General features: G+C 41.8%; 1 protein-coding gene across 1 annotated transcript in view; it reads right to left on the bottom strand.

The window, feature by feature from the left end:
- Positions 1 to 14,196, bottom strand: part of LOC144686417 (receptor tyrosine-protein kinase erbB-4-like) — a 974,945-nt gene that overhangs the window by 429,859 nt on the left and 530,890 nt on the right. The window contains exons 4-5 of the mRNA XM_078551583.1: positions 13,089 to 13,223; positions 4,372 to 4,437 (exon numbers count right to left, since the gene is read on the bottom strand). Coding sequence (XP_078407709.1) covers positions 4,372 to 4,437; positions 13,089 to 13,223 — 201 coding nt within the window. The remainder of the gene's footprint in view (positions 1 to 4,371; positions 4,438 to 13,088; positions 13,224 to 14,196) is intronic.

Here is a 14,196-nt window from a genome sequence, read left to right as displayed (position 1 = left end):
CTGTGGCCCCTTCTTTAAAAAAACGTGACTCAACTTTGTGGGTCCAGGCTGTCTCTCTTACATCATTCCCTGCTCCCCATGAGTCCCACCACTCCTGATCCCAATGCTTCCAGACCATCTGATTGGGCCCCATTGAGGTTGGGAAAATGGTAACTCCCAGCTTTAGAGAGACCCCATCATGCCCTCTTGCCTTTCTTTCACTGAATAAACATGGGGTGGGAACCAGCATCTTAGCTCTCTAGGCCTGTCTCGGGGCTGGGAGTCCACCAGAGCTGGTCCGGTAGATTTGCCACTGAAGAACTTGGGGGCAAGGAGGGAAGCCCGACAGAAGTTCCTCACCCAAACAATGAAATATAGGATAAGGTTAGGAAATGGGGTTGAAGTAAATGACAACAAGAGCTGACTAAATACATTTTTGGAAATGGTCGTTTTGAAGATTGTGATGTGACAAAGGATGAGAGGCAGGTGCAGCTGACCTACAAAGAAAGGGCAGGATTATTGAGCACAATGGAACTTTTCCTATTCCAAAACTTAATGCTTGGACGCACTTGACCACAAAGCATCACTACACATACACAGGCATCCATGATTTCCCACGCCTGCCAGGAATGCACAAGGAGAGCATTAGAATGTTACCCTTTTAATCTATTTCACTCTTATCTATTTCCTTACCTTTTGTACTCTGACATAAACTGGATACAAATGTTAATAATGGGGTGCCACTGACTATCATAGACCCACGCATTCAGGACTGATCACTTAGCATTGAAATGAAAGCAGAGCCCAAAAAGAGTCACAACTCAATGAGGGCCTTGGCTCAGTGGGTAGCGCTCTCACCTCTAAATCATATAGTCATGGGTACAAATCTCAGTTCAGAGCTTCATCACCTAAACGAGGAGTGAGGAAGTGCTGCAATGTCACAGGTGCCATCTTTTGGGTAAGATATTAAACTGAAGTCCTGTGATTATTGAAGACCTTTGAAGAATAGCCAGGAAGACATCTGGTCATTTAGCTCATTGCTGTTTGTTTCCCTACATGACAATAGTGACTACACTTCAAAAGTACTTCATTGGCTATGACATACTCAGGGATGTCCGATTGTTTTGAAAGACATTATGCAAATACAAGTTCTTTCTTTTTCATTTTGAGCTGAATCCCAATCTGTTTTAATTCAATACAAGTTGGCACAGAGACATGGTGCCCTGTTTGGAAGGCTTGGAAGGGCACATGTAATCCCTATACACTGAATGATAGCTCACTGCAATATTGTTGTGGGAACGCAGAGCGGGGGTAGGAAGAAACTAGGAACTTGCCAACAAGGAGAGAAATCTGCAGATAAATCAGACTCCTTCAAATCCGAGCACTGGCAGAAAGTTGAGAAAATATGGTTTATGTACCCTAGGGTGAGAAATGGATGGCATTGGGCTTGTGTGTTAATAAACTGTGAAACTACACATGGTAAATGAAAATCATCCTTATCTTTAAGCACTTTACAGAATAATATTTCATAGACATGCATGAAGGCATATCCAAACATTTCACATCCTATTTCTATGATGGTAGCATCTCTAGAGAGGGTAGGCATAGGCCACTCGGCCCCTCGAACCTGCTCCACCATTCAATACGATCATGGCTGATCTGATTGTAACCTTATCTCCACATTCTTGCCTACCCCTGATAACCTTCCACCCACTTGGTTATCAAGAATCTATCTAGCTCTTCCTTAAAAATATTCAAAGACTCTGCTTGCACTGCCTTTTGAGCAAGTTTTCCAAAGACTCACGACCCTCAGAGAAAAAAAAAATCCTCCTCATCTCTGTCTTAAATGAGCAACCCTTTATTTTTAAAGTGACCCCTAGTTCTAGATTCTCCCACATGAGGAAACATGTTCTCCACATTCAACCTGTCAAGACCCCTCAGGATCTTAAAGGTTTCAATCAGGTCGCCTCTATCTCTTCTAAACTCCAATGGATACAAGTCTAATTTGTCCAACCTTTCCTCATAAGACAACCCACCCATTCCAGGTATCAACTTAGTAAACCTTCTCTGAACTGCCAACCAGAAAAAGACGTGCCAACTCTCTGCTTCCTGTTAGCTAGCCAATCTTCTATCCATGCCAATATGTTACCCCCTACACCATGAGCTTTTATTTTCTGCAATAACCAGTGATGTGGCACCTTCTGGAAATCTAAGTACAGTACATCTATCAGTTCCCCCTTTATCCACAGCACATGTAACTCCTTCAAAGTACTCCAATAAATTGGTTTTCCCTTTCACAAAACCATGTCGACTCTGCCTGATTACCTTGAATTTTTCTGAGTGCCATAACATCTTTAACTATAGCTTCTAACATTTTCCCTATGACAGATGTTAAGCTAACTGGCCTGTAGTTTCCTGCTTTCTGTCTCCCTCCTTTTTAGAATAAAGGAGTTAAATTTCCTATTTTCCAATCTAATGGAACCTTCCCCAGATCTCGGGAATTTTGGAAAATTAAAACCAACACATCAACTATCTCACTAGCCACTTCTTTTAAGACCCTAGGATGAAGTCCATCAGGACCTGGGGATTTCTCCAGCCCGCAGCTCCAACAATTTACTCAATACCCTTCCCTGGTGTTTGTAATTTTTTAAAAGTTCCTCCCTTCCTTCCGTTTCCTGATTTACAGCTATTTCTGGGATGTTACTCGTATCCTCTTTAGTGAAAACCGATGCAAAATACCTGTTCAATTCATCTGTCATCTCCTTATTTTCTATTATTAATTCCCCAGACTCATTTTTGATAGGAGAGCTGTGCTTTCAGAGGCAGGGACCTGTTCTAACTGAGCTAACAGACATGTCTGCAGTCACAGGTAGCGCCACCTCGGGAGCCAGCTGCCTGAGATAGAAGTTGTTCCTCACCAGGTGATGCCCTGGCAGAGTGGAACAAGCCCAACTTTCATTCAATACAGAATTTTAAACTTGTCCAATTCCTCTTCAGACACTGAGTTCCTGATTGATTGTCAGATTTGCAGCACTTGATGATGATTTTGGTTGAGCTGCCTCCTTTCCCAGCCAAATAGTCCCCATTTGAAATCATAACCGTAAAACCTGAGAGTCAGGCGGCTTCTGAAAATGGAAGCTTCTGAAACTTAACGGAAAATATCTATAGGCCTTGTTGAAAGGGGAGAAATGGAACGCAGGATCAATTTACGGTGAATGCACTCCACTAGAGTCTCTCCATCAGGGGAATTAAATTTTCTAGATTGCCGACTTGGAGCAAAGGGCAGAATTTTGCCCTTGATGGGCGGGCGGGCCCCACCAGCTCGGCGGCGGGCGGGCAGCTAATTGCTGCCACTGAAACGGGCCCTGCCGCCATTTTAAGTGGGTGGGCCAATTAAGGCCCGCCAAGCATGTCGCCCAACGGGAAGCGCTATGTGCTTTCTGTGGGGGGGGGGGGGTGGAGGTGGTGGGGGGGGGGGGGGGGGGGAGGGGGGGTGGAGGGGGGGAGGGATTCCCCAACTGTCAGGGTGCGCTCTTTCGCGCATGCATGGCAAAGTCTCAGGTGCTGCCTCAGGGAGATGAAGGGGTATAACAAAAAATAATAATAATAACAGAAAATAAAAATGTAATAAAACTCTGTCACATGAGCAGGACATGTTATTAATTCAATTGCAAAACTTTTATTTTATTTTTATTTGCTTTTGGAAACCTCATCCCACCTGTGGATGAGGTTTCCAAAAAAATGTAAAGGCCACTTGGCCCTTTCGCCTGCCTGCCAACCAGCAATGAAAAATTTACCTTAATTGATTATTTAATGGCCTTAACAGGCCTTTTAATTGTCGGTGGGCGCACTGCCGACTCCGGCGCGCACCCACCAACCGAACTATCACGCAACTGCGCATTGACGTTGGCACGTTTGGCCAACGGCATTTCACGCTCAAGAGGTCGGGCACACGCCAGCCTGCCGAGCAAAGATTTCTGCTGATAAATAGCATATCAGAGCTGAAATGTTTTATGTTGCTTGACCTACTGAGTATTTCCAGCATTTTCCATTTTTATTTCAGATTTCCAGCATCCAATATATTTTGCTTTTGCCTCAATATAGATTATTCCTTTTTGATAAAGCTGCTTTGTCAATTTTACTAAGATGTAGCCTATATCTGTACAACAGATTGTTCATTACAACGGTGTGGCGTACAAACACCAGCATAGCTCCTTGGGTTGAATGGCATGTTCTTGTGCTGTGGATTTGATGTAACAAAAACTGTGTATGCAATTGCATTAAGCAAGGATCTGATCTTACACTCAACGACTTTGAGCTAATGAGCAAGCGATATCTACAGGCCCGTTGTTTAAATCCATCTTGAAAACGTACTTTATGAAAGATACTCACGGGTCTGACATTGATTCTCCGATGGTCCCCAGCATCGGCCATTGCACGACTTGTGGCATCTCCCACCTACACAGTAACCACAATGACTCCAAGTTAGCACTGTCAGCATACTAAATATATTGGCCTACCTTAGAACGATGAAGGCATTTCATTCTTATTTCAAAGTACTTTCATTGTCATTAATTCCCAGGATGTGGACGTCGCCAACAAGACAAGTATTTATCGCCCATCTTCATTTGCCCTTGAGAAGACGGTGGTGGGCCATCTTCTGGTCCCTCTGCAGTATGTGTGGTGGAGATATTCTCATAGTGCTGTTCATAGTCTCCATATTATAAAAAGGATGAAGAAGTACTGGAGAAAGTGATATCAAGGATGTTCAGAAATGGAGGGGCTACAAATTTCAAAGAAAACTGAACAAGCTGAGGTGTTTTTCTCCAGAAAACAAGGCTGTGATGTGAACAATAGAGATCTATAAAATTATGAACAGATTGATAGTGTGGATGTAGAGGAGTTGTTTCCACTTTTGGGGGAGTTGACAACACAATTAATAGATAGTCACCAGTAAGTCAAGTAATTCAGGAGAAACATCTTTAGCCAGTGTGGTAAGAACGTGGAACTCTCTACCGCAGGGAGTAGTTGAGGCGAATAGTTTGGATTAAAAAAAATTTCTGCATTTATACAGCAGCTTTCAGAGTCTCAGGGCCACCAAGGTGCTTTACAACCAATGATGTGTTATTGAAGTCTGGTTGCTGTAGTAATGTAGGAAACTCAGCAGCCAATTTGTGCACAACCAGCTTCCACAAACAACAAAGTGAGAATGAGCGGATAGTCTATTTTTAGTGATGTTGACCGAGGGATAAATATTGGTCAGGGCACTAGGGATAACTCTGCTGCTCTTTGAAACAGTGCCCTGGGCTCATTAACATCTACCTGAGAGAGCAAATGGGCCCTCAGTTTAACATTTCAACTGAGAGATGGCATCTCTGACAGTGCAGAACTCCCTCGGTACAGCACTGGAATGTCAGCCTAGATAAGTACATGAGGGAGAAAGCAAAACAGAAGGATAAGTTAGGCTGAATGGCCTGCCTCTGCACTGTACAGTCTATGTCACACCATGAAGCACTGTTTGGCAACCTGGCAAGGTGAAAGGCACAAAATAAATACAAGTTCCTTCTCTTTCCAAGTGCCTGCTCCATTGGAAGCTGCATTTTTTTTCTGAATTGCAGATATCTTTAAGGATCAAAGATTCCCCATACTAGCACAGAGCCTGTTTGCAGTGGTTCCACTCAGCAGGAGATGTTGATTAGTAACTGTATATCTGATCACACTCATTGATTTTCAAGCGATTAACCTAATGTTGAGGTTAACTGTGGAGAATGTCCTCATGGTTTAAATGGTTTAGAAATCCAATAAATCCTCAACAATGAAAGCCACAAACAAACTGTAATTTTATAGCACCTCACACAGAACAGGACAGCTGATGATGGGCCACAGGCAGGAGCCCAGGGAGGGGATTTACAACAAGATGAGAGTGAGGAGGCCAGTGAATGCCTGAGGTAAATTTTTGATCACCGTTTTGAAACCTGGCATTTTTTTGCACCAGCTGCTAGATGCCATGTCAGAGAATGACTTCAGTTACTTGAATAATGCTTTATTGCATGTTAACCATCACTGGAATTTTTATAAATAATTTCTCTCTTGAATCTGTTGATTGATATTGGGATATGATTCCACAGGCACGAACCGCTGTTCAACACCTCCCCTTAACAGTCATCCTATGTGCAAGTGCCTGGACAGTAAGCATCTCCACATTACTTACCTCAGCATGGAAAAGTGGCGAGGAATGTAAACTTAGGCTGGCTTTCTCTTTACTGCACAGAGCATTATGATGGTGAGTTACATTGCTGAGAGCTGCTAACTCCATCCAGAATGGTAGGACCTCCCTGTATAACTCCGCAGATCACCTTGTTGTTTATTTACTCATTGCATTGGACCACTGAGGAGGAATCATTGGAAGGCCTTTCTTACTATTGGACACCAAACAGCCACCAGAGTTAATTCAACCAGGGGGTTTGGCAGGGTAGATACTGAGTGGTTGCTTCCCCTGGCTGGAAAGTCTAGAACCAGGGGTCATAGTCTCAGAGCTTTAGGATTGGGGCAAAGAGAAATTTCTTCATGCAAAGGGTTGTGAATCTTTGGAATTCTCCACCTCAGGGAGCTGTACTTCTAGATTAAAACTGAGATAAATAGATTTTTGAACACTAAAGAAATGTAGGGATAAGGGGATAGGGTGCAAAACTGGAATTGAAGCAAAAGATCAGCCATGATTTTATTGAACTGGTCGAGGGGCCATCTGGCCTACTCGTGCTCCTATTTTGTACATTAACCCCATCAATTATTCTAGAAAATGGGCATGGCAGTTAAATTTACTAGTTTTCTTTTGTCTGTACAAGATAGGATGCACTTCTAATAATTTAACAAAAACATTGCGGAAAGATTGAGAAGACAGACCCAAACTTATCAACCAAACCCTACTTGTTCAAATCATCATGTTTACAGACAAAAATAAAAGAAAACCTCTTGCAGCTCCTTGTGAGGTTTTCTTAGTGATGATTTACATTTTCCTTCAGCCCTCTGAACCTAAACATAGAAGTATGGCAATTGTTCTCATGTAAAACTCAGCTTGTGACTGCTCATCAACTTTAGGATGTATCAATAGCAGTCCATTCATCTGAGTCCAATCTTTATTCTTCTTATACCAAGGCTATGGGGAAAGAGCAAAAGGAGTGGGACTAATTGGATAGCTCTTTCAAAGAGCTGGAACAGGCACAATGGGCTGAATGCCCCCCCATTCTGTGCTAAGCGATTCTATGTTATAGACATCCAGTTATACCAGATAAAAGCAGGCCACAGGAGCTCAGTGTTAAAAGGTTACTGACCATCTATAGTGCATCTACCAATGCTTGGACACACTTTTTCAGCTGTTGCTTTCTGTAGAGGTTATAGAGATTTGTTCTCTTTTGAGTCATTTTTCCCCTGATCTCTCTAAAATGATATCTCAGTAGCTTCTTTGATGGGTTCAAAAGGTTACTGCTGTAATTACACATCTTGTCACAGGCCTTGTTTAAGTGTCACGATGTTGCTGCATTAGAGTTCATTTAAGGTAATTATCTCTGCAAACTGCGGCTGGCTGGCATCGTCTGGGTATAATTTGCTGTCATTCCACACCATCTGTTTATTTGTACCACGCATATATAAGTTGCTTGTTCAAAATACATTTTAATGTTAATGCACTTCACGGGAAGCAAAGGCGTCTTCATTTACTCTTGTTCTCTTTTAACATATTGTTACATGGGCTGTCTCTCTAGAAATTTCAAAAAGAAATTGGCAATAGGTTCAGCAGACAATCAGATTTCCCAATCAAACCTCACCAAATCCAAATGATGGGTCACCGGGAATCTGTTCAACATACCTATTGCCTTGTTAGTTAAAAACATTCTTTCTGCGTTTCTTGTTTTTTTTTACAGTCCCTCATTTGTAAATATAATCTCGTGTACCTAAAATTTATGTAGTCGAAAAGCTTACTCACATCCAATTTGAATAGGTTTGATGTAACTTTCTTGTGTTTGTGTGCTATGCTTTCTAATGATTTTAATTTACTCGTGCAGCTAAGTTTAAGCATGTATGTATCTGCAAACAACAATATCTCTCTAAATTTTTGCCATGAAAGCTGCATTTCCTTCCCCAGTTTTATGTATTCTTCACAACTTTACACTTGTCTGCATCTGCCATCTATCTGCCCACCCTGTTAGCATATCCATATCTTCTCGTACATTTTCCCCACTCATTACAATTTGTCACATTCCCTGTTTTGCTATCAGCATTTTCAATATTGTTCCCTTAAATTCTAAGTGCAGGTCATAGTAAATGACAGTCCCCTAACAGACCCTCCATGTGGTGCATCCCTCACAACATCTTTCCAGTCCAAAAAAATTTGTTTTATCCTGACAATTGTATTTTCGGAGCTGTGAGCTATTGGTGAAGTTTGACGTGATTTTTTTCTACACTGCATTGTATTCTTTGTACAGAAACTTAAAAAAGGCTTGCCAAGGCCTTTCGTGTCTTTGTGTGAAGAAGGCACCCATTAATGTTACCCTTTTCCCATCTTCTCTTCTAGGTGGGTAGGTTAATGGAAACTTCTTGCATATATCTGCACCAAGGCCAAAGAAAGAAAAAGTGCATTGATAGAGCACCTATTACAACCTCAGGATGTTCCATTTTTCCATGTCTACTATCACATGGTAGTTCCAGTCTCTGGCCATCAGGTGGGTCTGTGCAGTGAGTTTCTCAAATTTCTCCCCCCAATTCCACCTCTATCTTATAGATTAATAAAATTAAACTTATATTCATCAGCTGATGGTGGACGGTGCCACAGGCAATTTATTCTCTCTCTCTCTTCAAGTGCAATGTCCTAAGAGGGCATTGGTGACCATGGACTTCCATGTTTTGGTCCATGGTTGTGCTTGGCATGATACTGCAATGGTTTGCCTTTGCCTTCAGTGGTTGCCTTCTTCAGGTTTTGGGTGACCAGGAGGCTCTCTAGCTCTTACCATCTGCCATTGGAATACTGGGAGGATTTGCAGGTTGATAATCAATGTGTTAGGCCACATTATGAACACACCTTCCTTAGCCATGAAGACTCAGAGTGGAATTCAAACCCAGAGCTTCTGGCTCAGAGGTAGGGATGCTTCCCACTGTGCCACAAGACCTCCATAGCAATTTGTTAGTAAACTAAAAATAAGGAGAGATTTTCAAAAACTAAATGTATAATCCTGTGAAAAGAATAACTATTCTGGGAAATTCAAGGACGACATGAGATGGGCCATTTGGTTTGTGAAGGCCAATTAAAAGGTGAAGCAATGGGAAAAATGTTTGTTCAGGTTCTAAATAATTTGAGTCTGTCCCCAGTGATCATCTGATTGTGAGCATGTACAATGACTATTTCATTAGATTCAGAGTAATGAGTTGAATGTTCACGTAATACGAACAATCTATCACCTGTCCCAATTATTCAAACTCCATATCCTGCACTTTATATGTTTCACTTCAGCACTTTGAACAAATTAGGATAATAAGAACGAGGCTCGGAATTGAGAATAGAGTAAAATTCAGTTGTTTTTTAATCGTTTTTGACTTCCCAAAAGCAAATTGTCCTCATGAGAATTAGAATATATTTACTATGTATTCCCGCTAAATGTCAGCTAAGTTTAGTAAACAGCATTCCCAATTTTTAATAATAGCTGGTCAGATTCTCACAGGGATCTGCTGTTCATTATGACTGCACACTTCAGCAGTCAGCACCAGAAAAGCGAGGCAGCCAATGGCTTTGACCTTCCAGTGGCAAGGCTGAATATGAAATATGTCTCTTGTGTTTCACTAACATGTCAGAGCTGTTGTGAAATGATTTCAGCCCAGCGGGGAATTCACAAGTCTTATTCAGCAATAACAGCTGTAACCATAGATCATGGAGTGTTAATTAATGATGTCTAATTACTTATTGGGAGTCACAGCAGCAAATTCATATTCATGGCATTGGATGGCTGCATTAGACAATCCACATGAAAAGCAAATCAGTTTGTCCATTCTTGCACGCTTTTATCCCGCCATGTTACTTTAAATACATTGAATGATTTTGTTTTGAAAAAGAGTTTGTGTGCAACAGTCTCATTCCAACTATTTATGCTTCGTCTCAAAGGCCCATCTCACAAATTGGGCTTCTGGCAATTAAACAGATCAGGGTCCAAATTGGCTCACTTTACTCTTTGTTTTAATGGACTTCCCAGCTGAGAAATGACCCCAACTGTTATTCCTATTGCATTGCCCATTGCTACTCAGTGGGATCCCAGGAATTACTCCTGTTTGAAATTTTAAGGAAAAAAAAGCAATTGGAATGACAGAAAGCACTATGTTTACTGAGCCTCCCTTGCAGAGTTCAGTGGGATACTCATTAACATGCTTTGCGACCTTGTGATGAATCATTAATATTTCTTTCATCGCAAGAATTCTCTGAACACTCACTGTTGACTTTGGTGAGCCCATTATCATCACTACATGGGACCAATTTCCTCTTGTAAGCACCAACAGTCCATTTGGTCCTATTTTTATTTTTGTATGTATGCCTGTATAATGGTGCAATGCTCTCAGAAGTATTCTTCTTTTTGCAAACATCTGAGGAGAGGGTAGAACAAGCTTTACAGAGGCAGAACTGATCCTATTTACTTTCTATTAAGGAGGCAGAAGATTATGGGGTGAACTTACATGAGCTGTTTAAAAAGTCAGGAAGCAGTTTTTCACACGAAGGGTAGTGGAAATCTGGAATTCTCCCCCTCAAAAATCTATTGAGGTTGGGGTTAAATTGAAAATTTCAGAACTTGAGATGGATAGATTTTTATTTAGCAAGGGTAGGTTTGGAGAAGAGAAGGTTGAGGGGAGATTTGATAGAGGTATTCAAAATCATGAGGGGTCTGGACAGGGTAGATCAGGAAAAATTGTTCCCACTGATGGAAGGATCGAGAACGAGAGGACATCGATTTAAGATAATTGGCAAAAGAAGCAATGGAGACATGAGGAGAAACTTTTTTTTACACAGTGCATGGTTAAGATCTGGAATGCACTACCTGAACGTGTGGTGGCGCCAGGTTCAATCAAGGCATTAAAGATGGCATTGGATTATTATCTGCAAAGGGAGAATGTGCAGGGTTACGGGGAGAAGGCAGCGGAATGACACTAGGTGTATTGCTCATTTGGAAAGCCAGCGCACACACGACAGGCTGAATGGCATCCTTCTGTGCTGTAAAAGTTCTGTGCTTTTGTGAAAAAGTAGGGCCAGCAACCATCAAGCAGCTTTATTGCATTACCAACCCACCAGACCATCAAATAGTCACCTGCAGTTTGTGCCCACATTGCTTTGCATAACAAATTCATGACCTTGAACTTGACCTTGGCCTTGACTGTTGGGCATGGGCAACCATGGAATGTTGCTGTTGCATGGAGATGAGAAGAAAAATCAAAGCATCTACGTGGCCAATTTCGCCACCATCCACCTCAGGACTGGAGCTCTGTCATTGTAAATTGATAACCAACAGCAGGACTGAGGAAATTCTTGTTGGAGGTTGCAACGCGATGTTAAACCTAGATCCCATCTACTGGTTGTGGTGATCACTAAAATCTCACTGCTCGAAGATGAGCAGGGACTGTTTTTACCATCTTGGCTAACATTGCTCCCTCAACCAACACCAAAGCTCATTGGTAATCAATCCATCCAATTGCTGGTCATGGGATCTTGATAATTGTCTGCCACATCTGCATACACAATAATCACTCTACTTCAAAGTAATTTGGAGTATGTGAAGTGCCTGGAATGTTTCTGAGAGATAGGACATGATTCTATATATAAATGAAAGTCTTTCTTTCATGGCAGTGCTGTTAACAGAAATTGCTGACAAGGCATAGGTGTGACTACAGCAATACCCATTTAGCCACATGCACTGAGTTTAGTAGAAAATAGAAATGTCATGGCCACTAGATCGGGTTGGAAACTGGACTAACCTCTTGATTCCCCATAGCTTCCCCACCACCCACAAGTCATGAGTGTGATGGAATAAGCTGCACTTGCCTGGATAGGTGCAATTGCAACAACACTCAAGAAGCTCAACACCATCAGAGACAAAGCAGCCCGCTTGATGAATAGCTCATGAAACACTTTAAACATTCACTCCCTCCACCACCTAACAGCACTGTGGGTGTACCTACACCACATGGACTGCCGCGGTTTAAGAAGGCAGCTCAACACCACCTTCTCAAGGGCAATTAGAGATGGATAATAAACAGTCTTACTAGTGATGCCCACATCCCAAGAATGAGTTTAAAATATAAAAAATGCCACATACACTCACACAATATAGATAAACATACTTGCCATGTGTATATTCACATAACAAACACCTACCATCATGAACTGTGTGCAACAATGAAAAAACATTTGCACACTCTGCCTTTATTTTACTAACAAACGCACAAAAAAATTAAAATATAGATGAGTACACCATCCAAAGTTGAGTATTGAGATTGCAAGTACAATGATGGTGTCAATTACTCATTTTTTATTTACTAATCAGAAATGCAATTTTTAGCATCTGGATTTCCACTTGGTCACATGTCGCAAGTGGCTGATGTGTTAGAAACTACTGCTCTACACTGTCTAACAACAGGGTGGAGTAGACTAGTTGGAACAAAAGGCTCAGATGAAGATCTAGGCAATCACTAAGTCTCACCTTCTCAAGGGCAATTGGGGATGAGTAACAAATGCTGGCCTTGCCAACGAGATGCATATCCCATAAACGGGAAAAAAAACCATAAGCACTCACAGACACAAAGGCTGATTCCCAATTAGGCAATCCCAACATGGAGTGGCACTTACAGGAAGAACTGGTTGGGAAAACCTGGGCCCGAGTGCATTGAATTTCTATGGAAAATGAGGGGATCTGTGGGGAGTGATTTCCCGACCAGTGCTCCCGACAGCATTGCTCCTCAATTTTGGAATCAAACCATTTTAGATAATGTTCATTAGTCATTTGATATTAAACTGAACCATTATGAAAAAAACACCTCAGTGACTGGATCCTACCTGAACAGAGACCTAAAGGTGTGATACTTACATGCCACAGTGGTGTTGGTGGGAACGATTATAATATTTGTAGTTGGCGGGTCACGCACAATATCCTGCCAATGAATGGTGTTGACATAGCAGAGAAACTTGTTCTGGTCAATATAGATGCCTCCATTCAGGATTTCTGTAGAAGAACAGAATGCAGGATTGAAATTAATAAGTACATTGATTTTCTCGATTGGGTCCAATTGCTGCTCCAGGTCTGGATGGGAATCCTATCTTTCTAACCTAACCTTCTTCAGGCTACATCAAAGGCAACATGAACATTATACATTCCCCAAGATCAATGTGAATGTATTTAACTTTTATGTTTCCATTGGCCAACATTTCTAATCCTCGTTCCCTGCTTCACCATACAGAACTTGACTAAGGTTGCTGAGCTACTTAATCCAGTTTTATCATTGCACGACGGCCACACCTCTCCCCACGGCAAAATATCCCTGCCACATTGGAAAAATGAAGTCAAGGGCTAAACTGCATTAAACAGAATGCTGCAATGTAGTCTGTAGTTTTACAGTTCAGCTGGGCAGCACAGTAAGCCATCTGACTTCCAGACTAAGACATAAAATCATGGCCAGCAATCTCTTCACAGCTCCTTCTACACCACCGCCTTAGCATTGCTGCAAGTTTTGGGGGATCCTTAGAGAAATTATGGTGGAGCAGCATCGAGAAGCTTCGCCACTCATGTCTGTAAAGATGGGGACTCAATTTGATACAGAGAGACCTGTGTAAGAATGTTAATATTAATTGTGCGTGAACAATACTGAATTTTTAAGATTATCCTACTGCCAACAGTCTCAAAGTTTTTATCACGATAGTAGGCTTAACATTTTGATTTTTTTTCAGGGAAGTCATGTTTTGGAGCGAAGAGTAAATTTTCCCCTTATGTATTCCAGCATGGAACCTGGCTCGCTGAAGCTCATATTGGGATCTTGCAGGTTCTCTCTCTGTGCATACACTGTTGGTAGGGTTGCCAACTGTGATTAAATTTATTCCTGGAGGTTTCATCACATGACTTGTCTCCACCCTCTTGCCATTAGTTGACCAACACATCCATCCTTGTGATGCACTACCTTCCTATGCCAATTGAGAAGTAA

Source organism: Cetorhinus maximus, chromosome 11 (assembly GCF_964194155.1).
Source record: "Cetorhinus maximus chromosome 11, sCetMax3.hap1.1, whole genome shotgun sequence".
Taxonomy (NCBI): Eukaryota; Metazoa; Chordata; class Chondrichthyes; order Lamniformes; family Cetorhinidae; genus Cetorhinus; species Cetorhinus maximus.
The sequence above is the reverse complement of the archived record's forward strand: the minus strand, read 5'-3'. Positions and strand labels throughout refer to the sequence as shown.